This window comes from Anas acuta, chromosome 7, assembly GCF_963932015.1.
Source record: "Anas acuta chromosome 7, bAnaAcu1.1, whole genome shotgun sequence".
Classification (NCBI taxonomy): Eukaryota; Metazoa; Chordata; class Aves; order Anseriformes; family Anatidae; genus Anas; species Anas acuta.
In genome coordinates, this window is record NC_088985.1 from 10,454,015 (window position 1) to 10,477,102 (window position 23,088).

The 23,088-nt window shown below is 41.1% G+C and overlaps 1 protein-coding gene across 3 annotated transcripts in view; it reads left to right on the plus strand.

Annotated features, from left to right (window-relative positions):
• The window catches only part of GPRIN2 (G protein regulated inducer of neurite outgrowth 2), a 30,899-nt gene extending 10,075 nt beyond the window's left edge, over positions 1 to 20,824 (plus strand). For 2 of the 3 annotated variants that reach the window (XM_068687939.1, XM_068687940.1), the window contains 2 exons: positions 14,372 to 17,975; positions 18,646 to 20,824. In XM_068687939.1, the coding sequence (XP_068544040.1) occupies positions 14,388 to 16,208 (1,821 nt within the window). In that variant the 5' untranslated portion in view covers positions 14,372 to 14,387 and the 3' untranslated portion in view covers positions 16,209 to 17,975; positions 18,646 to 20,824. Of the gene's footprint in view, positions 1 to 6; positions 148 to 14,371; positions 17,976 to 18,645 lie in introns of those variants that run through there. The other variant, XM_068687941.1, reaches the window with a different exon arrangement.
• Positions 20,825 to 23,088: the final 2,264 nt, after the last annotated feature.

Below are 23,088 nucleotides of genomic sequence, written 5' to 3' on the forward strand. Positions count from 1 at the left end.
GTAAGGACCACAGGAGTCAGGCACTGCCCGGTCTCTCGCCTCCTGTAAGGACACCGAATCCTCTCTGTTTTGCCAGCAGGTCTTTGAGAGTAACAAAGCAGATGAGGGGAAGGGAGAGGAGCTGCAGAGAGACAGACCCAGGCTTCTGTAAGTGCTGTGTTGGCAGCAGGGGACTGAAATAGCTGGACTTGAAAAGCAAAGGAAATCGTAGTTTTTAGTTCTACTAAAAAGAGGGACCTAGGCTCTGAGCTTTGATCAAATTTAACGTCGTTGTGCAGAAGGCGTTTTTCTGTGCTTGTGTCTTTAACTTAGGTGTGTATGTGTACGCCTTTTAGCATGTGTTTGTAGAATATACTTGTTACTATATTTCTAGATTTTGTATAGCTTTAAATTGTTAGTTTGTACTAATCTGGTTTCTTTTATTTTCCAACTATAAACAACGATAACACGTCTTTTTTAAAAATTCCTAAGATGTTAATATCTGATACTGAAAGAAAAACTGAGAAATATTTCAGTGTCTTCTGAATATCAGCTCTGTTTTTATGCTTTACTAAATAGATGATCAATCACTATTTAGGATGACCAATGAAATTTTCTCTCAAATTTTCATTTTATTTTTTTTAAAGTTGAAGGTTTGATTTGGTTTTGCTTTTAGTTGTCGTTACAGTCAACATTTTAAATCAGAAACCGTAGCAGAAGACTGTTTCTTCTGTATGTTGTGGATTACAACCTGTGATTAAATGTAAGAGTTTGTGCTGGTGCTCTTCTGGATTTTGGGGAAGAGGTTTAAAAAGGAGAGGGAAAACAAGCAGTTACTTCTGCTTAGAGAACTCTAAGCATGACAGGTGATGGAAGGTGCCAACTGGATAAATATGTAATATGTTGAGCTTGTGCCTAAATAAGATGGACCATATAAAGATCAAAATCTATCTCTTTTCCAGTGACTCTTATTTCAAAGTAATCAGCCAGTACAAAAACATCAGTGATATCCTCACCGATATGTTGATTAAAGCCTGCCCATAGTTTTTTTTGCATGTTTAAGGTTAAGCAAGTGTCTGAATGGTTGCAGGACCAAGATTGCAGTAAGGTCCGAGCTCAAAGACCTGTGCATGGGGTCTATGTGTAAAAGAATTAGGTCTGGGGAAGGTTTCCTTTATGATGGTGGCTTTGTTGAGGGCTTCATGTTTTCCATGTCATGGCTCAGTCACTCCATAAATACAGTTCTCTGGTTTTGTTGATTTTTGTCACCCATGTGTTTTATCTTAGCTGTACTTGTACTCTATCTAGAAAGTTGTAGTTGGAGTCTAGATGTTGGTACTTACCTAGGATTGCATAAACAACAAGAGCAGTAAATTCTGTACAGCATAGTGGTATTTGGGCTGGTTTACATTACCAAATCTGATAATTCCCCTTTAGTTAATCGCTCCAAATCTGCATTTTTCCTTCCATGATAAACTACATGTTCTCAAAATCAACTTTGGAAAAAAGAATGGATGAGGGAGAGTGCAACAGACATAAATTGTTCTTTATGATCACTATAGTTCTAAGGTTTAGTATTCTTTCTGTTTAGAGCAATGGCAAAATTATGTAAATCAGAGGTAGCTTTAAAACATTCCAGGTGAGCAGAAGTATTCGCTGCATCAGTGAGATAATGCTATACCTGTCGGCAGGCTAGTTAGTTCTGTGCAGAACAGCAGCAGAATCCTCTTCCCTCTTCAGCAACTCTTCTGGAGATTACAGGCTGAATTTTACATTCCTTTCCCCTATACTTAATGTTTTTAAAATGAAAATGGAGTGTGTTTGATGGGTCCCTTGCATTTGTGTTTGCAAGCTGTTTTACACCTTGTAGGAGAATGCAGTCTAGGAAAGAAGCTTTCCATAGGTTTTATGAGCACTAGCCTTTTGGTGAATCCTTGCAGTTTCATTGTACAGGAATAAGAAAAATATGGAGGAAGAGAACGGGAATAAAAAAATTAGCCTTTGCAAAAGAGGATTTATATTCTAAGTTACTCTGCACATGGGCATGTAGAAAGTAGTGTTTATGATAACACCTGACACTGCTTGTATTTCCCTAGTAGGAGTTCATGTTGATTTCGTTTCCTAAGAAAACATCACTGGTGCTTACTTGAAAGTACATGTAGAGTAGTCAGGTACATTTCCCAGGGAATGCTGATGTGTTTTTTTTTTTTTTTTTTTTTTTTCTGTAAAAGCAAAAAGAGCAGGGGGAATGAAAAAAGCAGTACAGAGGTTAGGAATATCTGCAGGAGGCATGCAATGAGAACACAATGAGGGATACTGAGAGATTTTCAATGAGGCATTCTTTGGTTAAGATCTTTGCACGATTTCTTATGGATGCATTAAAACTATTGAATTACTCTGAAGCTACACAGCTGATAGTTCATATATGTGTGAAGAACCGTCCTGCAGCAAGACCCTTCATTTCTTTAGTAGGTTGTTGGAAAAGTGGTCTCCTTCCTCTACTAAAGCTCTTAAAGATTTTCAGAATGAAGTCCCACTCAGGGCAATTACATTCAGCTATAGGAACCTCCAAAAAAACACTTGGGGACTGCTTAGGAATATGTATTTGTTTAGAGCATGGGAATAGGTACAGGCTAGCTAAATGAAATCCACATCAGCCAGGTCTTTGCCAGCACGGTGTTCAGTGTGAGCATGAGCACGTGAGTTATTTCCAAGTGTCATTCTGCACCTACAAAGCATCGTAAGAAAGATCGCCTTTGAAATTGTCTGTCCCTCTTTGTGCATCTTTAAGCTGTGTGTCTTCACAAGTTATCACTTAACTCTTAAGCACCATGGATTTGATATGAAACAGAGAAAGGAGTGGGAGTCTTTCTCTATCTGCAGAATATTTGCTAATTAAGCTTCAGCAAGGGCATACCTCAGTGTGCAAATGAAGGTTAATGGGATTGAGCAGATGTAAGACCTACATTTGGCTTGCAGAAGCTTTACTCCAGTCAACAGTGCATAAGACTGATGGAACTCAATTCATCTAAGCTGAATTGGACATCTCAGCTTCCTTTTTGACTCGAACTATGCGAACCTGAAGTGGAAATTGGAGAAACTATGTCCAAAACCATCCTAACTTCTGAACTGGATTGTTTCTAGGCTTTTAAAAATGTTTTATTGCTTCTTGCCAAGGATCTGCTAGGATGTTCAGAGTTTGTGACTGAGTGAATGTACAGGGTGGCTAAGTGCCTTAACATATTGTTAAGGGAAAAGATGTATTTCATTTCAGCAGCTTTATTTGGTTCTGAATGGTCTCTAAACTATGGAAAGAGTTAAGTGCTTTTGTTGATTTTGTAAGAAGAAAAGTATTAACACACTGGAAAATAAATTTTTGGAGTTCATTGCCTCTTGCATATGTATCACCTTGGCCATATAATACAGGGATCCCTTTTGGGGTTCCCTTCAAAACTCATTTTTGTTTTACCTTGTTTCAGTAAAAGCTGCAGATTCCACCCAACTGTTAAACAAATGGTTTAATATTGCAGAATGGTCACACATTCCAGCTTGAGACACAAGATGAGAAGCTTCGCATTGGCAATGACAGATGGAAACACAAAAGAATGGAAACAAAAATAATTGAATCATTCAGTTTTGAAGAGTCCTTGGGACCTCATCTACTTCAACTCCTGCTCAAAGCAGAGATGGCTGTAAGGCTAGATCAGCTTTCTTAGGCTTTTGTTTACTGGGGTCTTGAATATGTTCAAACAAATGTTTGAAAAGCAAGTAATTTCTTTAACAGATGTCACAGTTCTTCATAATTGGTGTCTTGTTGCTAGCAGATAACAGGAGATGCTTAACTGTCTAGGTGGTACAGGTGGGATCTTCCTCTACCCTGGTAATCACCAGAACCTGCATTGTCTTGCAATTCCTGGGTCGCTCTCTTTATACCTCAATGTTTTGTGTTCCTGACATTGCTAAATGTTAATAAGTGGAGACTTCCACAGCTCATTTTGTGGTTGAGATTAGGGAAGAGGAGGGGACACTTGCTTTTTTTACACAGAGAAGGGTGTAAGTATACGTTCTTGAGGAAGTTCTTTACATGCTCGGATTTAGAAAATATTTGCAAGCTTTAGTCTGCTGCTTTTCTGCGTCTTTTTTTCCCCTGTAGTGTTTGGTGTCAAACAAGCTTTGGATAGCATTTTATGAGCACAAACCCCTCCTCTACCCAAGCTCCAGTGCTTTTTTTTTTTTTTCTTCCCCTCTCTTGGTCCTGAGAGAGTAGAGAGATGTTCCCTGTTTAGATGTTTGCCCGCCTAAGTCTGATTAGACCACAGAGTAACTGGGACAGTTACTTTTTTTTTTTTTTTTTTTGAGACATCACAGAATGGCATAATAACTACTAGTTGTGATGAAATACCAATTTTGAAAAGGAAACTTATTCTTCAGTTCCTGCTCTACTCTTTGCTTGTATGGTTTCAAAGCTAGCATATGCTAGCTTATGCTACAGTAGGAAAAAAGGAACTTTTAGCAGTGTTAAAAGTATAAATTAATAGACTTCTTTTTAGTCCTTTTCCTTTGTGAACATGTGTATTACCACTTCTCTGTCTGGAAAGAGATTGTCAAGTCTTGTCCAGCTTAAGTATATGGAAAAGACAACTTGCAGTGTGAATCAAAGCCTTAAATTTGTCACAGAATCTTCCGTAGCTCCTGCCGGAGATTTTCATGAGAATAATCATCACAGTAAATGAAAGCATGCAAGTGAATGAAGCTCTGCAGGACAACATGATCTCCAGTTGTCAGTTCTGCTTATAAAGGTATAATGAATTTACTTAGAGTAAATCATTGCTGCATGATGTAGCTGATACTAGCATGCATATCATATATCTTATATGATATTTAACATATACATGATCCTATTTGAGAAATTACATAGGTTTTAGTGACATAAAACTGCTGTTAATAGTGGTTTTATGTATTTGGAATCCTTTTGTCCTGGCCTGATGCTGGGAAGAGGAGGTGCTTTGAGCAGATGCTTCACAGACACATAGTAGCTGAACTGGACCAGTTAGATGAGTTTTCTGCAAGTGCAACAAGAATTTCATGTAAAGAGATGCTCTGTTTATTTGTTTCAAACCAAATATTCTGAAAGAACCCGCAGAATATCTTCTCAATGTCTTATATTTAGTATCTTTCATCCTGGGATTTCAGAGTGCTCTGCAATCATGAATTAAGCCTTAGATTCTTACATCAGGGGCTTCTGTATCTAATCCCTGAGTCACGGATGAATAAACTGAGTCACAAAGTGAGTGACTTGCTCAAGGTCATACAATTATGTCAGTAGACAGAAGCAGAAGGCAATTGTTTCCTCTTTCTAATCATATAAATTCTTATTTTTATGATCTAGAAGTCAGTTGTCTTGCTCTTTTAGGAGGCTGGGCATATCAGATAAAGGCTCAGCTGTGTGCTTGGGCCACCACCTTCCAGGCAGCACAGAGCACACATGTAACTGTCCATCAACTCACACAGGTTGTGACAGAGCTTTAAGTGTCAGATGCATGTTAATTTGTCAGGGTGGAGTGTCTTAGTATCTTCGTGCTCTTCTTAATCAGAAGTAACTAACCACAGTGCTGAATCCTGAAGTTAAAGCTTGGATATCCATATGGCAGGGAAGCTAAGCCAAGCTGATTTCATCTCTTTCCTCTATCTGTTCCTATTAGGCTTTCAAGCAAACAGCAGAGATGATTTGAGTATTGTCTACTGTGACACACGAATTTACAAGGAGATAGTTTAATCACTTAGCCAGTATGGGTGATTTTTTTTTTCACTGTGATGTGTGAACTGCTGGCCTCGTAAGCAGGTTGCATTAATATGCAGCTGTACTCCCTTGCTGTGAGACTGGAAGTAGACTGTAGCTGGACTTTTGATTGTCTGTATGATTATGATGTTCGTGATGCTTCACAAGCAACCGTGATCCATGCAGTTTGCAGGGTTGGGCCTCTGGTGGGTAGAGGCTTGCTGAACAAGCCATAGCCATGTGTTTTTACACAGTTGCAGATCAGTGGGTTTGCTGTGGAGGCATGCTGTTTGCAGCTGAAGAGTGGACCCAAAAAGGGAGCTCTGAGGAGGATGAGTCATTTGATACCAGCCTGACCCTGACCCCTCCAAATTCATACATGTGATGAAATAGGTTTTGATCTTCTGCAATGAAGAGGAAAAAGTTCGCTCACGTCTGTCTCTTTGAAATAAAACCAAATGTAGATAGGTCATTGCAAATTCTGTTCATTAAAGATTAATTCCTAAAGAAATAATGAAATATTTTTCTCATATGACTTCTGCAATAGCAGCGGATATCAGTAGCTAGCAGTTCTTACTAGCATAGGTTTGGCAGTTGAATTAACAGTTTCATTTTGCATAATTCTGTTCTGCTTCAACCAACAAGGCAATTTTATTAATGTACCACTTCTGTAGGCACAGTGTTCACTGTAAGTATGATTCTAGGTCACTGTTGCCTGATCTCATCATACTTGATGTTTTTTTTAAAGCCCCAGCTGCTGAAACCATCTGATTCCATGAGCATACCAGCATATTCCATTCGTAATTTAAGTTCTAACTCTTTTGACTGAAAAGGTGAGCTTTGAAAAATTGAACTGGCACTATATTAACAGTAAGCATCAAGCACAACTGTACAGTGTCTCATGGTGTTCTAGCTCTGTCAGGTTGTACAGTGGAATAGGTCTGTGTGTACAAGGAGATACAGTGGCAGTAATGTTTTGCATGTAAGTTTATTCTAAAAAATACCAAAATCCTAAGCAGATCTTCAACATTGTTTCTGGGACAGATGATGAAACAAAGAAAGGTGGTGAAGAGGACGCAGGCTTGCGCACTGCATTGTGTGGTGGTGGCAGGGCTGCATCCCAACATGTGCCTCCCTTGTGATACCCCTCTCTGGTTTCCCAATAAGTTGTTTACAGCCCAGTGTGAATTCTCCTCGGGAATTCCACTGTAATTATAATAAATATAGCCTCCTTTTGGTTCATACTTCTCAGCCTTATCTCCCATGGCAATCTTGTTTTAGAATTTAGACTTCCCAGCTCTTCTTTCCTGGCTCTGACTTTGCCAAGGCCATTTCAGCCTTTTATTTTTCTTGGGCTTGGTTCTGAATGTTGATTTACTGCCTCTGACTAAGTGCTTACATTCTTTCAAGTGTGCAGTAATGTAAACAACTTTGTAGCCTGCTGGTATCTAGGGTTCAGCCTCAGGCTACTGAATTTCTCTTTCCTGATCCCATCTAACAGCTGAGTTTTACCCACTTCAGAGGATAAGTACATTAATAAGAACTAAGACCGATTCCCAAAATAACATGCAGCTCGCTTTTACAACTGTTTGTGGCGGAACTCCCCAGAAGGGCTACGGGCTGTGCCTGATGTTTTTAAAAGGGAATGCTCATCCTCTTATGTGACATTTTTGTAGGTAATTGTGGACACACTGGTCTTGTTATGTTGCCTGGAGGCATACGTATGAACAAATGTTTGAACCTGCTTATTTCTGACATGGTAATTAATTTATCCTCTGGTGAGGTCACTGGTGACAAGGCTACCTGTGGTAACTTTAGTGTTTGGGAGAAGAGGTCTTTGCTTGGGTCCTACATGAGGAAATAGCTACAGTTCAGCAATTCCAGTAAAAGGGTACTTCTTGTTGCCACACACAGAGGTGTCTGTCCAGACTGCTTAGCTTCAGCTGGTGGAAAGACAAAGTCAGGGCTGAGAATTTTAAGCAGAGTCTGACAAGCAAAATGATAACTAACAGAAATGAAAGAGAAGCTGTGAATAGTCAGTTTATATGAATATAAAATATATGCGATTTATGCTTTAGATGTGATGAGTACCGAGTGTCATAACTCTTCTGCTCTTGTGTTTTCTAGCCTGTCAAATGTACTCTGCCTCCTACAAGGGAGCTCTGGTGATCATCGCTGTCACCAGTGCTCCTTGTGGTGCAGGGAAAGCAGCAATGTACTGTCAGAACTGAAAAATAATCCCATTCACATACGCAGTATGCACTTGTTTGTTATGTGCATATGATGGTATTTGTAGATACCCAGATCAGTCTGTTTTCTAGAACTGACTAATACTTGGAAGAATTACAAGATGACACAAAATACTAAGAAGAAGGTATTAGCAGATTTAACTGAGCAAGACATAGTCAACATACAATGCCATTCCAAAATGGAAAGCCTAAGGGAAGATGATGGATTACAGGTTAAGTAATTGGGGTCTCAACCTGATTCTGTATTAATCTAGGTGCATTGATTTAGTTGTATTTACAGAATTTAGATAAAATCCTCAAAGTTCCTTGATGAGGAAGATCTTTTCCCCTTTTCCAACTCCTCTGTTTCTTCCTTTCCCTTATAGCTTACCAAAATAAAATAACAATTAAAAGGACAAAAACTAATCCCAGACACTTGAATCTTTAAGCTTTTTAATATGGCTAATCCTGTTTTGCCAATGCCTTTTGAGTGGTTTGACTCTCCCCCACCCAACAAGCGATGCTAATGATTACTGTTAATGGACTGTTTCTTCAAGGGGGGTAAAGGAAGGAAGACTCCTAGGTTTTATGAAGTATTATCAAATAGCACGCCAATCTTCATGTAGATGCAGAACAGGTAGATCTTTCTTACCTTGTGCAAGTTATCACTAATTTGCAGTGTGGGCAGGCAGGACCAAATTTTTAGATATGACCATACTAAAACTCATAATTTTATTGGTATGAGTCTCTTTAAAATGAGTATAGTTCCACAGGAAATTAATGTTTTATTAGAAAGCATTTCTTTTTACATAATTTGCCTATGGTAAACTCTATCTCAGAAGTTCAGTTATAGACACTAACGATGAGGATGCATTGCTTAAAATGCCAGGCCTGAAGAGAACACAGTGTGAACATGCTGCATTGCTTCTGGTACACAAGGTAACTTGACTATTTAAGCAGAAGTTGAGTTTTCTGTGTGTGCTGAATTGTGTCTCAGGCAATGTTTATGGCTAACTGACAGCTGTCACTTAGGTTGGAATGAAAGTCGCATTATTTTAAAGGCTAGTCTTGCCTTTTCGAATTTATAGCCATGGTGTCTGTAATAAGATTAAACAGAGTTAAGAACCTAGATACAGCAGCCTTCTATTCGAGTAAATCTTGTAAGTTAATTAAAATCACACTATTCCTCTGGTATAAAACATGCATGTGTTTGTCTTGTAGAATGGTGCTATTGCAGAAATTCTGTGTTTATCTTATGCAGCGGATTATTGTACAGGTTAGCAAGTGCCAGTGCATAGTGGGGCCCTGGAATGATACAAAGGAAGTAGTGAATTTCTTGCAAAGACCTAGCAACCTCTTAATGTTTTGTGTTTTCTTAGAAAGTGCTGCTGCTTACCATGGAAGGGTCTTGTCTAGTACCTGCAATTAACAATTGTCATCCTAAACTTTTGGTATGGATCAAATCACCCAGCTCTTCCAAATTCCACATGTACTTATTAATGCTCTCAGCTCTGTAGCAGACCCTGTTTTTGTCACTTATTTTGTAGTTAGATGCTAGTTTTAAAAACAGAACATTAGATGACAAAAGAATTTTCTTCTGATGCTTCTAAAAAAAAATAGCTTTTTTTTTCCTGACTGTAGGACCAGGAAGGCCAATGCAGGGAAGAAAGCAGTCACTAGCAAATACATGATGCAGGAGCTAAATATGATCATACTGAAATATCGTGTGATATTACATATTACATAAAAGCTTGGTCTGTATATTGACATGATCATAAAGAACTACTCCTCTTTTTATATCCAATTGTTTGTTGTCAAAATTTTACTTAAAAGTATGTGCATGCGATATAAAAATGCTGAAGAATTTGAAAATGATATTTAACCTATCATGGAATATTTCAATTGGTGACATACATGGTATTTAATATTCTGAGACTGAATTTCCTAGTGCAGTAAATAGGTCGCAACTTTAATCATAAGTCATAGCAAAATACACATTTGTTGCTTTAAAGTAGTTCAGTGGAATTAGTGAAAGCAGACTAGATCCCCTCATAAGCTATCTGAAGCTAAGCCAAAAATAGTGGATGTTAATTCCATTTCTATCCTAATCCTTTCTCTGCTTGTCTAACAATTTTCTATATATTCATAGCAGGGTGTTTGCCTCAAAGTTCATGCTTTCTTGTTTGCATATTCAGGTGCAGATTTCCTTTGAATTTTCAAATGAAAATCTCAGCTCATCTCAGAATATACTATAGGTATTTTTGAATATGATTACTGTTCTAGAAATGAAGAATTTCCTTAAAACAAACAATAAAACAACAAAGTTAAGCAAAGCAGTCTTCACCCAATGTGTGTGAAGTTCCAGGTCTGTAAGTACCCAAGTCAGCTGTGTTTGTGTTCATGTTTCACACGGGTAATCCATTTCCTGGTTAGCTGGAAATACACAAAAGACACAAAATGCAGTGGCACTGCATGACTATAAAATTGTAGCAGAGTGTTCCTCATTTTGATTTTTATTTTGCTTGCTTTTTAAACAAGCATTGCAGCATTCTCAGCACCTGTCTCCAGCTCCTCCCTGATAGGTGATAACTGACTGTTGGTGTACACACCCAGACATGTCTGCTCCTTCCACTTCTCAGAAGCCATCAGCTGGATGCTGTCTGCCTGTACTCATGTAGGAAGGATGGTATCTCCAGTGCGTGTGCATGCGTTGTTGTGCCACCTCTTCTAGGGAGGCTTATGTACATGTGAGTTTTTGCATGCTCTGGGGAATCAGCTCCAGCATTGTGCACGTGAAATGAAGATGTTTGGGAAGGCAGGTATGGAATTGCATGTAATTTCCAGAGTCTTAGGAAGAAAAACACCACTTGTGTGGGTTTGCTCTGGTTGCAGTGGTAAGTGTTTCTTCAGAGGGGATGGTCTTTGTTTCCTTCCTCTGCTGCCATCAGTGATCAGTGCGGCTGGATGTTCAGCTGGATTGATGATCTGATGTAGTGAGTGCTGAGCCAGTTTAAAAAAAAAAAAAAAAATCTGGGTCAAGAAGCAGACGCAGTTTGTGACACAGTTGTGTGTGCACTCACGCTAATGTGAAATGTAGTGGGAACACTTGGCTGCAGCAGAGGTGAGCAAAGGCCAGGTCTACCAGACGTTTGTTCTGTATTGCCTTTTCCAGAGCTCCATGTGGGCACGTCAATCTCACAGCCCTGCCTGTGCCAGGTAGGCAAAATGTACTGGTTGTGTAAGGGCTTGTAGGTCTCTCAAGAGTAGGAAGGGAACAGGCAGTAGAGGGGGGAAAGCAATAGGTGGCCTATAAATGGGGAAATGTTCAGGCTGTGTGTGAAAATGTGAGTTTGGATTTCAACATGACAGAGAAGTGCATTATTGTGAAGGAAGCTGATTCATCTTGTTTCAATGGGGCTTTGTTTTCTTTTTCACTTTTTTTTTCCCCATCCTTAGCTATGTGCTAAAGTACCTGGTGAGGTGCTGTTCTGCTGAACTAGTGTGTGCTCATTGGTTTTTAAGGTCCAAAAGTCATAGGGTAATAGTTACATTTGTGCTAGCATGGAGGAACGTTTGTGTATCTGAGCAAAGATAACATTCAAATGGCATTGATACCTGTTGATTATGCTGTTATATATGTATTGGTACATGTGTAAGATACGTAGCATTGGCCCATGTTTAGTTATAATTTCAGCTGCAGTAGGAGTCTATATGGGTGCAATGAAAACTGGACTGTGTCATTCAGGAGAATGTTTCTGCTTCTCATTCAGATGATGAATCAAACTGAAATTTGCATCAGCTCTAGTTACACAGGTGTCTGCAGAAATGCTATGTAAAGCACAGATCTTGTTACCTACGTATGCATACACATTTAAATCTTGTCAACTTTCTGAGAGAGCTCTTTAAAGCTTCCATAGCCTTATAGCATTTACAGCAGGTTATGTTTGAAGTTTTCTTTCGCTTGAGACTCAATATTTGTTACAGGATATTCATTAGTAAATGTCATTTCATCCAAGTGTGTGAGAGCCTTTGCAGGTGTTATCTTGTAAAGAGATTAAATATAAGGTCTTCACCTTGCAGACAGCTATGCTCTGGTGTTTAATCCTATTGACTCCTTTGAACTCTATGTGGCAGACTATACCCATAGGTGTAAGTGGCTGCAGGATAGATAACATTCTGGAGGAGGGGATGATTGAAGTATTTTAAAACTGTCCCTTTCCCAGCTTGTGCTTCTCTTCTAAGTGTAGGGGGAAATTTTGTGGAGGCTTTTGAAAAACTCATAGAAATATAGCAATAGCCAGCCTGGCAAGAAGTGATTGCTCTTAACTGCAGCTGCACTCAGCAGCGCCTCTCACCTGGGAATCTGACATTTCATACCTAGAAGAAAATATACTTTTGTTGTTGGCGTTTGTGGGGGTGTTTTTAATGTTGGCATCCCTGGACGCCACCAGTTGGTGGAGTCCCACAGGCCAGAGAGGCTGCGTGACAAATAGAGCAGGCCTGCTGTGGTTGCAGTCCATAATGAGTTTAACTTCTAACTGAAGAAATATGAATGAAGGAGGGGAAATTGCCTTTTTTGGCATACAGTTTTGTCCAAATTTGAGCAAAGCCTAATGTTAAAGGATATTGCTGCCAATCGCAAGTCCCTGCTACAAAGTGCACGTCAAGACTCTTCTCAGAAGTGATTCCACCCACTGTTACTTGAAATGTTGTCTTGCTCACAGTAATTTCATTATGAAAAATAGCCAGCCCAGGTGGATCTCAAGTGATGGGAAATTTGCAAGATGAACTGCTAGCTTGCTAAAGTTAGCAATGAAAACACAATCACAAGTGTAAGCGCTGAAGGCTGTTTGGATCAGCAGAAGAGCACTTGGTTTGTAGATGGAGCAAAAGGTGTGCTCTTTATCAGTTACATTGGCAGTTGATTCTCTGATCCTGTAAATATCATATTAAAAGGATCATGTTAAAAGCTCCTCACTGAGAGGTTTGAATGTGCTCCCTTGCTGGTCTCTTGGTGTTATAAGTGAACTTGCCTGTTATGTTTACAGAGTGCTTTTGTCCTCCATGTGTACATAGCTGTCTTGTTCCATACACTTGTTTCCTCAGTGAATATGGTTCACAAGAAATTGTGAGCTTTTTCTGTAGGAGTTCTGCTAGGGATGCAGAATGTATAGAGCAGCTCATCTGGTGGAAAGCTTCTGAAAATGGTGACTTATGGCTCCCACCATACTTTGACACAGCAAATTACCCAGTAGTACTTGACCTGGAAGCTTTATCTGAAGCAAAGAATTAATGCTCAAGATTTTTCTGCTCAATGGAATGAGCTTGATATGTACGTGTATGTGTCTGTGTATAGATAGATACAGGTATACTTCCAGTATTTGTATAGCAAGTTATTTTAATATGCAAGACGTCTGATGCTGAAGGAATGCGAGTTGACAACTCACAGTGGAAAACCTGATTCAACTGGAGAAAAAAAAAAAAAGGGGGACTACTAAATCTGGGTAGATTCAGAAACTGACAACTTCTCCTAAATGTGGGTGTGTTAACACACACGCTAACAATTTGGAAGGGTAACAAAAGGATAGTATGCTAATCAGTAGAAGCAAGTGTTTTCCAACACCAGCAGTGACTGCATGCGCTACAAATAGGACAGAACTGATTTTCCATCCAGCTCAGTGGGTCCTGGGGGAGTTTCACCTCTGGCCTTTCACTGGATGATTCCTCTTTGCTGCCACCTCCTATCATGTCAGTGGTAAGCTAGAAGTCATGAGAACCATGCTGTGGGCCAGGTGGGTATCTTCGACCTGTGCTCCCCAGCTTTACCGGTTCTGGGAACACTGGCACTGACTCCACACCAATTTGGCAGGACTCATCTCCTTTTGGTGGTCAAAATGGTTTTGCCCACATCTTCTGTACATTTGTATGGGAACTACTTGGTAAAACAGTTGACTAATGTAGTGGTGGTCTTGCAAAATGGAATTGAAAGAAGCTTGCTAGGAAGGGTAAGGAAAAAGGGAGAACTTGTTCATTTGTTTAGATTCTCAAGATCTTTTTTGTTTGAAAACTCCAGTGATGATTGAATAATTTTTTAAATTATAACATCAAGAGACTAAAAACTGAGTATTTTGCTTTGTTTTGACAGTACAGTTAGCGTTGCTGGCTGATGACCATCATGGCAAAAGCTGTCTTGTTTAAAAACATACCTGCCTTTGCTTAACTTGCATGATATGTCTGTATGTCTCCAAAAATGGCTCCAGTAAATTCAAAGGAGATGGTACTTGGCACAGTTTGGATGACTATTTTTAGAAGGTAGAAACCAAGGAGAACTTTTTTGTATTGCCTTCTTAAACTGCTTCTTTTTCTCCTCTACTATTTCTTGCAGATTCTTCCTTTTTGCCATGTCAGCTGACAGCCACCAGCTCCACACTCATTCCCACAGGGACACACTGAGTCCTACTTGTCATGGTCTCTTGAATGTCAACAGTCACCCCCTGTCAAAGAGCTCCTCGAGTCTGATCTGTTCTGGGCAGTCAAGCTTAGAGGAAACGCAAAGCAACAAACAGGAGCTTAGGAAAAGCCATAGTAGCACTGTCTGCCAAACCCTGGGAAACGAGAGTGATGCCAGGAGTGTGCCAAGTCCAAGATGGTCCTTCTCACAGTCTGGGTTGATGGTACCAGATGGATCTGTAGTCCAAACCATGAGCAATCTGTCACCTGATAACAATTCACAGAGCAGAACTAAGCCTGCAAACCATTTCCTTATCGTTGAACAGTCCCCAGCATCCTGGGAAGTGGGTGACGCTAAGATGTGTGTGAAGAGCAGCACTGTTGAGAATATTTCTTCAGCCTGCACTGTACACCAGCATAGCACACGCCAAATTGAAGAACCAGGAATTGCTCTTCAGAGAAGCCACTCAGACTTAACTTGCAGTTGCAAACAGCAGAATTACATTGCTCATGTAGAAACCAGCGCTGCTCACTCCAGCCTAAGTTCTTCCAGCAGCAAGCATGGTCCATCAGTGGCGAGGATGTCTTTCCAGTCAGAGAGAGATGCGTCAGAAACAAATGAAAACACATCTCACTTTCAAAACCTTGGGACTCACCTTCCAGCAATACCTACAGACCAAAAAGTACCCACAAATAGCTTTGACAGCGGTGGTATTCCACGTAACACTACCGTTTACACAGATCCTGGAACATTTCACAGTGCTGTTCTTGGACCCCACATGCCTGGCAATGGTTTCCCCAACAGAACAATGTTCAGTCAAGCCACTGGGATTATTCACGGTGGTCTGATTTACGGTAATGTTCCAAACTCTGCATACTCACCGATGGTGGTGCCAGTTCATAACTCTGCAGCACCCTGTAATATAAGGCAGGACTCCTGTCTGAAAGTAGATGCTACCGTCCCTGCCTATTGCCATTCTTTGCCCATACCATCTATACAACTTGTTCCGCGGTTGGTGTGCTCGGTTAGCGAGTCAGGAAAAGAGCAGGCAGCCCCTGGCTATTTTCATTCCTTTTCTACTTCAGACATTCTGACATACCCTAAGCTTGTGTCTTCGGTAAGTGAATCAGGCCTGGATGCCAAGAGAGTCCTGAAGTGCTGTAGCATTCCTGGAGAACAACTGCAGCATGCTCAGCACTGCACTCAGCAGGAAAGATCTCCAGAAGCACAGGCTGCCTGTGCTGCCTTTAGCAACCATCAAGGCACAGATGTGGTAATGAAAACCAAGGATATGTGGACTATGACCTCTGTGAATGATCTAACCAAAGGACTAAAAGCAGCTCTTGAGCGTAGAGATGCCGAGGTACAAACTCTTCCCACCATGGAATGCAAATCTGTGGCAACAAGCCCAGCAGCTGCAGCAGAAGGCCACTCACACGTGTTCCCAGAGGTGAACCTGGAGCAGCAAGACCTGGAGGCCCCCAAATCTCCTGTACGTGAAGTGAGATGGGATGATGAAGGAATGACGTGGGAAGTGTACGGGGCATCTGTGGATCCAGAGGTCCTTGGCCTAGCCATTCAAAAACATCTTGAGATTCAAATAGAACAATTCCAGACAGAGCCCCTTCAGCTGGCTGGGAAAAGAAAGGAGGATTCTTTCAATAAGGAGACGACATCTGATAAAATGGGGAAGAAAAGACCCTTCAGAACAATGATGCATTCCCTGAGATACCCCAGCTGTTGCACTCGTTCCAGTAGTGCAGTGGAGTGAGCATAGCTGTAGGACAGCCATGCTTTTTTTTTTTTTTCAATTGTAAATAATGCTGGCTCTTAAGTGTGAACACAAGTACATGTGGACAATCCACTTGGGGGTAAGTGGGAAAAGTTCAGTGGCCATCAGCTACACAGCAAAGCAAGGAAAAACTCACGGTTGGGCAATACAACAGAGGACGTAGGGTTTGTCTCTGTCATGTCATCTGACTGCTTTGACTGTATTTAATGTAGCCTTTACTCTTCTATGTTGGTTTTACATAATATTGTAAGGAATAAGACCTTTTATAAATGATGCATCTTTTTAAAATAATGTTGATTTTTTTTTCCGTATTTTAATAATTTAGGGTTAAGCAGAGTTAGGAAATGATGCTTTAATCAAAATTCTTAGCTTTCCATCCTGCTCGCTAAGTTTCGGTAGCTACTTTGCTGTTAATTTATGCTCATACTGACTGTAAACCCACTTGAGCTGTAGACAAAATGACAAAGTGGTGAATGCTGTATTACAAATAACTAACTTTTGCTACACAATTCTGTGATGTGACTGTTATTACTAGCCTGAACTCATCCCTTTGCAAGCTGATGTGTAGTTGGAGGATGCTCCTGCAACTTTCAAAATAGTCTGTAGTTATGATGAATTACACCCTCAATGTGCAGAACTGATGTTTACCAACTGATGCAAATATGAAGTATTACCAAAGATGACTCATGTAATGCGAATTACGTATCGAATGCTTATTTATTGAAGACACGAAACAAAAGCTGTTCATAATAGCCTGTCACACTATCATACCCTACAACTCAAAAGCAGTCTTGTTTTTCTTATATTAAAAGTAATTTCCAGAGAGTTCCTTTTATGTGTGTCTGTCCTGAAGCGGTTACTTTGTTGTGGCATAAGCCACAGAGGACAATTTGCATGTAGTGTTCACCAGTCCTGTGCTCCATATCTGATCTGATGTCAAGTGTCTGATTTTGTCTTCATCAAAGTACAGCTCAAAATAAGATTATTTGTTCTGAGTGCCTTAGTCATTCAGGCAGCTTAAGGATTTCTTTTCTCTCCAAAACAATTTTGTAAAGCAAACAAAAAATTCCCATTGAGAAACCTTTTATTATACTGTAATACAGATATAGCGCAGAGCCTGTTTGAAGTGAAAGAATTGTCAAGAAACCTGTTGGTAACAAAAATAGTGTTTGCATCTATGGATTTCCTATGATTTGGGAAAGGTTTAAAATACAAGACATGTTAGTGCACATTTGGAAAAATCCTTACTCATCTGAATGTTAACTACATGAGTAAAATAAATTGGTTTATTTGTATGGTGAATGCATGTTTTAAAAAAAAAGATTCACTGCATTTGGGTTCTTTTTTTTTAATTGAAATACAATCAGGTTGTACTTACATATTCTTCATGTTAGATCTCTGTTCAAATGTTAACTGCTGTAAATGTGAGAACTACCTCTGTTTTTGAATGCTTTCTAACTTAGGAAAATCAAAATCCATTTCATTCTGCTTATATATAAAGTAGAAGGAAAATGTTCTAGATTTATAGTTGAGTGGATCTATGCTAAATCCAGATGTTTGTTAAGCAAGGGTAAAATCGGAGTGTGTTGTTTTCTTGAGACCATTTGAAAAACAGTTAAATTGGGCCTGCATTTGGTACAAATCCTCAGTTTCCAGAACTGGCAACTTTAACACTTCTGCTATGGTGCTCTTTCTTTCCTTTGAAACATGGGAACAGCCACCTGCAAATGCAATGTTCCAGATACGGTAAGTCATCCCTGCACGGTAACTGATGTCTCTAGAAGGACTGAACTGTAAATGCTGCTTGATGGCTATGGGACTGATAATGGGCTGAGGTGCTTAGGTCAGTGGTCTAGCACAGACTGATGATATCAGAATGCTGATAAAATAGCTCTGAAGAAGTTATAATAATTAATTTCACTCAATTATTATAGTAACAAAGGAGGTATGTCACCATATTTACTGTTACTGTTCCCAGAGGAGAGGCCAAGACCTGTCAGACATTTGTCACTGACCGAGTTCATTATCGTTGCACACGTGTAATTTGGGGTCATCTTTGGCTATAGGGTTAATAGCTGAAGTAGAGACTGCATTTCTTAATGCTTTAAATAAAAACCTTTCATAGTTACTTCATTCAAAAAAACAAAACAAAACAAAAAAAAACAAACAAAACAAACAAAACAAAAAAAAAATACCCTGAAGAGTTGCTTAGTCAGTGTAACACCAGTTCTAAAACCATTGCTTTTATTTATTCGGTCTTCTCTGGCAAGTTTAATTTGCTTTTGGCCTCGTGTTGCTGGAAGCGATCTTTCAGTTGCTAGCTGTTACAGCCTGGATCCTGAGCTGGTTCTGTTAAGAATGGCCACAAATCTCACCCTTTTTTAAATCTCACCCTTTTTTTTCTCTTTTGCTTTAGGAACATCTGTGCTAGAATAAGCTTCACTTCTGGATGTAGCTTGAGAAATTGTGTCCTGTGCAGCTGAGCCAAAAGGCCCCACAGAGCAATGCTACTTCTGGTCCGCTCAGACTGGAGTGAGTGGGGAGGAAAATGCAATCAGCTGTCCTGTGCCCAGCTGTAACCACAGATGTTTCAGAGGAAAAAAAGCATCTCTGCTGTATGGCCTGAGGAATGTATTTCTTCCTGATCGCTTCTCTGCTTATAGACAGTAAGAAATAATGGCAAGCTGGACTAATTGCATTATTGGATAGACATTTAGTCTTTTAAATCCAAAGCAGTAATGACCTGTCTGGAGACATGCTGAGGTAAGAGGCCTTCTGGAAGGATGTTATTCCTCGTTAAAGATGGAATGATACAAACTGTGCAGCTTTGCTCAGGAGAAGCAATGTGTGGTGCGGTTAGAATAAAGCAGAGTCTCTGGGCAGAAACAAGACCAGGGGTCCTGGCTCCAAGCGTGGAGCAGGGCCGGGTGCCCTCCAGACACTGCTAGCCCCCTCTTTTGGGAGCTTTTCCAACTGTGAAATTGCAATGTTAATTCTTCGTTGCCATCTGTTCCCTTCAGACATGTTGAGGTGATTAATTCGTCTTCCTAAGCCCCTTGAAAATGAAAGCAGTCTGTTAGTGCTAAGTAATACTGTTAATTGGCAAAAGAGAGGGAGGCAGCATGTGGGTTTATGAGGTGGAAATAAATCATTCTAATCAACTCCTGCCATACCAGTTAAATAACCTGGCTGCATCAGTCACTTGTGCCTTTTCCTTTTAGGACTCTAAGTGAGAAGGGGGAGTTTTGTTTTCTAAGCTGTCTTTCGTTTCCTGCTATTCACAACTATAGATCTGAAATGATGAAAACAACATGCCTATCGAGATTCTTTCCAAAGCCTTGTTATTTAAATAGGTCACAAGATCCAGCTGGCTCTCTGCAAATAAGGAGACTAATGCCTGTGAGCCTCTGGGTAGAGCCCTGGGCAGCTCGTGCCGTGGCTGAGAGATGGGGCAGTCAGTGGTGCTTTCTGGTGATCTCGCAGTCAGTGGCAGCCCGCTCACCTGCCCTGCAAGGGGGCTAGCTCTAGAGAGCACCACATGGTTTGTGAAGGGGAAGAGATGGCTAAGTTGTATGGGTTAATGGGATTTTGTTCCTTTTCTCACTCGTAAAGAAGCTTGCAGCCAAAAATTCTGCCCTGTATAAAAATGGGTGTGCTCCTTTTTCACCTATGTAAGCTAAAACAAGCATACCCATTTTGTGGGGCAACACCTCTACACCCCAAAAAAATGGTGATGCTGAGTTATTTCTTCTTCCAGAAGATGCTTTGCAGAGAGGTCCTTGGAGAGGGGCTGAAATGTGAAGTCCTGGTGCAGGACTAAGTACCCCATCTCTTGTGCTGACTGGCATCAGAGAAGGAAATGGGTGTTCAGCTGTTGGCACAGTCACTTGGGTGTCCAGCTTCCATCTTTCTGGGTCGCTGCAAATGCTGGGCCTTGAGTTGGCAGCCATCACGTGTCCAAGGGCCAATGTGTTCAGATAGCAGAGTACTAAGCTGTAGCTTGTAAGTCTTTAGAAGCATTAATCCTATCAAATATGTGACCTAAACAGATGTCATCTATCTTATTATCAGCCTTTCAATACACTATAGCTACGCCACTCAGACAGCATGTGAAGGAAGCTTAGAAAACGCAGAGGAAAGCCCGAGCGAGGAAATGACGCTGCAAACCTCCATCCTGTTCCAACCACCTCCTGCTCACTTCCTGGAAAAAAAAAAAAAAAAAAAAAGGCAACTCCAACAACAATGCTGTTCGTGTGGCTGTGGCTCAGCAATGTAGTAAAGGAGAAATTTCATCCCCCCTGCAGTTAAAGGTAGCATTATTTCACAAATCTGGGTCAGGAGCCTTCCATGAAGTATTGTACAGTGATGCTGCTGGCCAGAACGCATCTCCTAGCTCCACCTGGTGCTCAGCAGCTGGCACGCCGCCTGGCAGTACAGATCCACTCCTCCCCCTCTTATGGTCCCTGCTTCTATCCTGCAACTTTAACTGTAAAGCAGAGATGGGTTCACAGCTCCCTGTGCAGTGAACCTTGCAGAAACATCCTTTTGTTTGTGCCTTCTAGTGCAAAACTGCTGACGAGCAGCTCTCTGCTGCATGCTAAGCAGGCAGAACCATCGGGGCTTGGGTGGTGTGATCTGACCTGCGCTATACTGCCCTGACAGCAGGAGCTGGTATTTCGGGTCCTTCACAGACACTTCACCATCAGTAATGATACATGCACAAAAAGTCAGTCCTTTCTCTCTTTGCAATAGCTGCAGATAATTTAGTTGCCCTGCTGCTAGCACTGGCTGTACTGCAAGTTTCTTCACCCCACATTGGGACTGAGCTGAAATCCCTGCATGCTCATCAGCTTAATGCTGCCCTGTGGTCGTGTTGTCTGGAAAACCCTACAAATGCTATTGCCTCTGAGAATCCAATTTCAGGCCAGCCTGTACATTAATTTGAATTTATGGTGTTATGGTTTATGTTGCTCATTTCTTCCTTGTTTTCAGCGATCTGTATTTGCTAAGTGTTATGACTTTTCAGCATCAACCTCACTCTAACAGAATTATGGGTTAATTTAGTGCCATGCTGCTGTAGTGGCGTTCTTTAAAAGGATCTTGGAAAAAGGTAAGTGTTTCTGAAAAAGCAGAACAGACCTGTTTTGACTGCATAATGTCTGTTATTCAGCAAACCACTTCTGCCAAATAACAGCAAACCCTAGAACCATAACATAGCAAAGCTGTCAGATAAAGCAGCCCTTGTGCCTTAAGCCTACGTTGGGATGCCTTTCCTGTTCCAGCTCTGGCTGGAGTGTGTGTGTAAATGTGTGTGTGTGTATTTATATATGCATATGAGGAAAACCTCACACAGCTGTTTCATTACAGTCTGAATCTGTGATAGATCTGAAGTAGGCTGAAGCTTTGTAAAAACCAGTTTTAGGCGAGTTAGATTTGTTTGACGTTGCACGCTGTTCATATGCCTCCCTCCCTGCCTTTTGTGAGCCTGTGGGTGCTGTGCGTGAGTGCTGACAGAGCCCCTGCCCCCCAGGGCTGCAGAAAGCAGGCCCCCGGCTCTCCGCTGCCATCACCTCCCCGGCAGCCCCACTCCTGCCTTCCAGTACAGGCGCTGCTGCGGTGGGGGAACCCACCTGGGTCAGCTCCATGCCTTCCACACACCCAGGAGCTGGATCCAGCCTTTGTGCTGCAGGCACCACGGCAGCAGTGTTGAGGGTGCTTTGTGTCTTCTCCTCCTCAGGTTCTCATTCAAGATTGTTGTTGTTTCTCTCACAGAAACATGGACTATCTGGGTATTTTATGGCTCTGTGTGACATAAAGTATTTCTTTCAAGTGGGGACATGAAAATTGGAGACTCCTACCCAGTACCAGATGCTCTTCCCTACATCATTTTCCTGGCTTTCTAGCTTTGCAGAAGCCAAATGTCTTTTGCCAAGACAATTAATAATAACCTAGTCAAGTTCATCCCTCCCAACCCTGCCATAACAAGCAGGAGGTAATGGATGATTGGAGAAATACACTGTGCAGGAGTACTTTTTTCTTTTTTTTTTTTAATGCTTTTTATATTTCTAATCTAGATGCAAAGTGAGTCTCTGGGAACAGTGTTTCAGAGATGATGTCCTGAGGCCACTGGAAACTTTGTGTTTGATAACTGGGCACAAAACTGATTGCTCACCCTTAGCCTGCCTCTGAGCCATCCTCAAAGCAGCCAAACGGAAAGCAGCTGTCCTGCCCTGTCCCCCAAACCAGGTAACTGCAGGGTGAAAAACACAGGGGCTTGCAACCCAAAATGCAGCTCTTCAGGAAACTAGGTTCCTGAAATGTGAGCAGTGAGCTCTACACGCACATGGTAAGCTTCTCCATTGATGTTCTGACTTCTTGACTTCCCAGCCTTTTTAACATCCCATGTGTGCTGTGTAGCATATACAGGACATTACGAAGGACTTGTTTACTCAACTCCTTCCTTGCTATTTTAAGTTGTTGGAGCCACTGAGTCTGGGATCAGTGAACCACTGTTGGGGTATGACTTTGCTCATTGAATGTATTTCTCTGTATTCTAGACTGGCCAGCACACTGTGGCAGAGAGTATTTTCAGCCAAATGCCACAGGGAGAATTCTGTCAGGCGCTGAAGCAAAGCAGTAGTCCTGGCCTTGGAAGTCTAGCTACAGATATGCACTGCCTTTATGACGATTTTTCAGTGACACAAATAGTGTGTGTTGGAAGTGGCTGCTGTTGAAGCAGTTCCTGATAAATAACTGATCATGTGAGCAAAGTTTTGTCTGGTTTTGGGCCATGCCTGCTTACACTAGAGCTGTGCTCAAACCTATTCTAGTCCTTACAAAACACGTACAGGAATTCCTC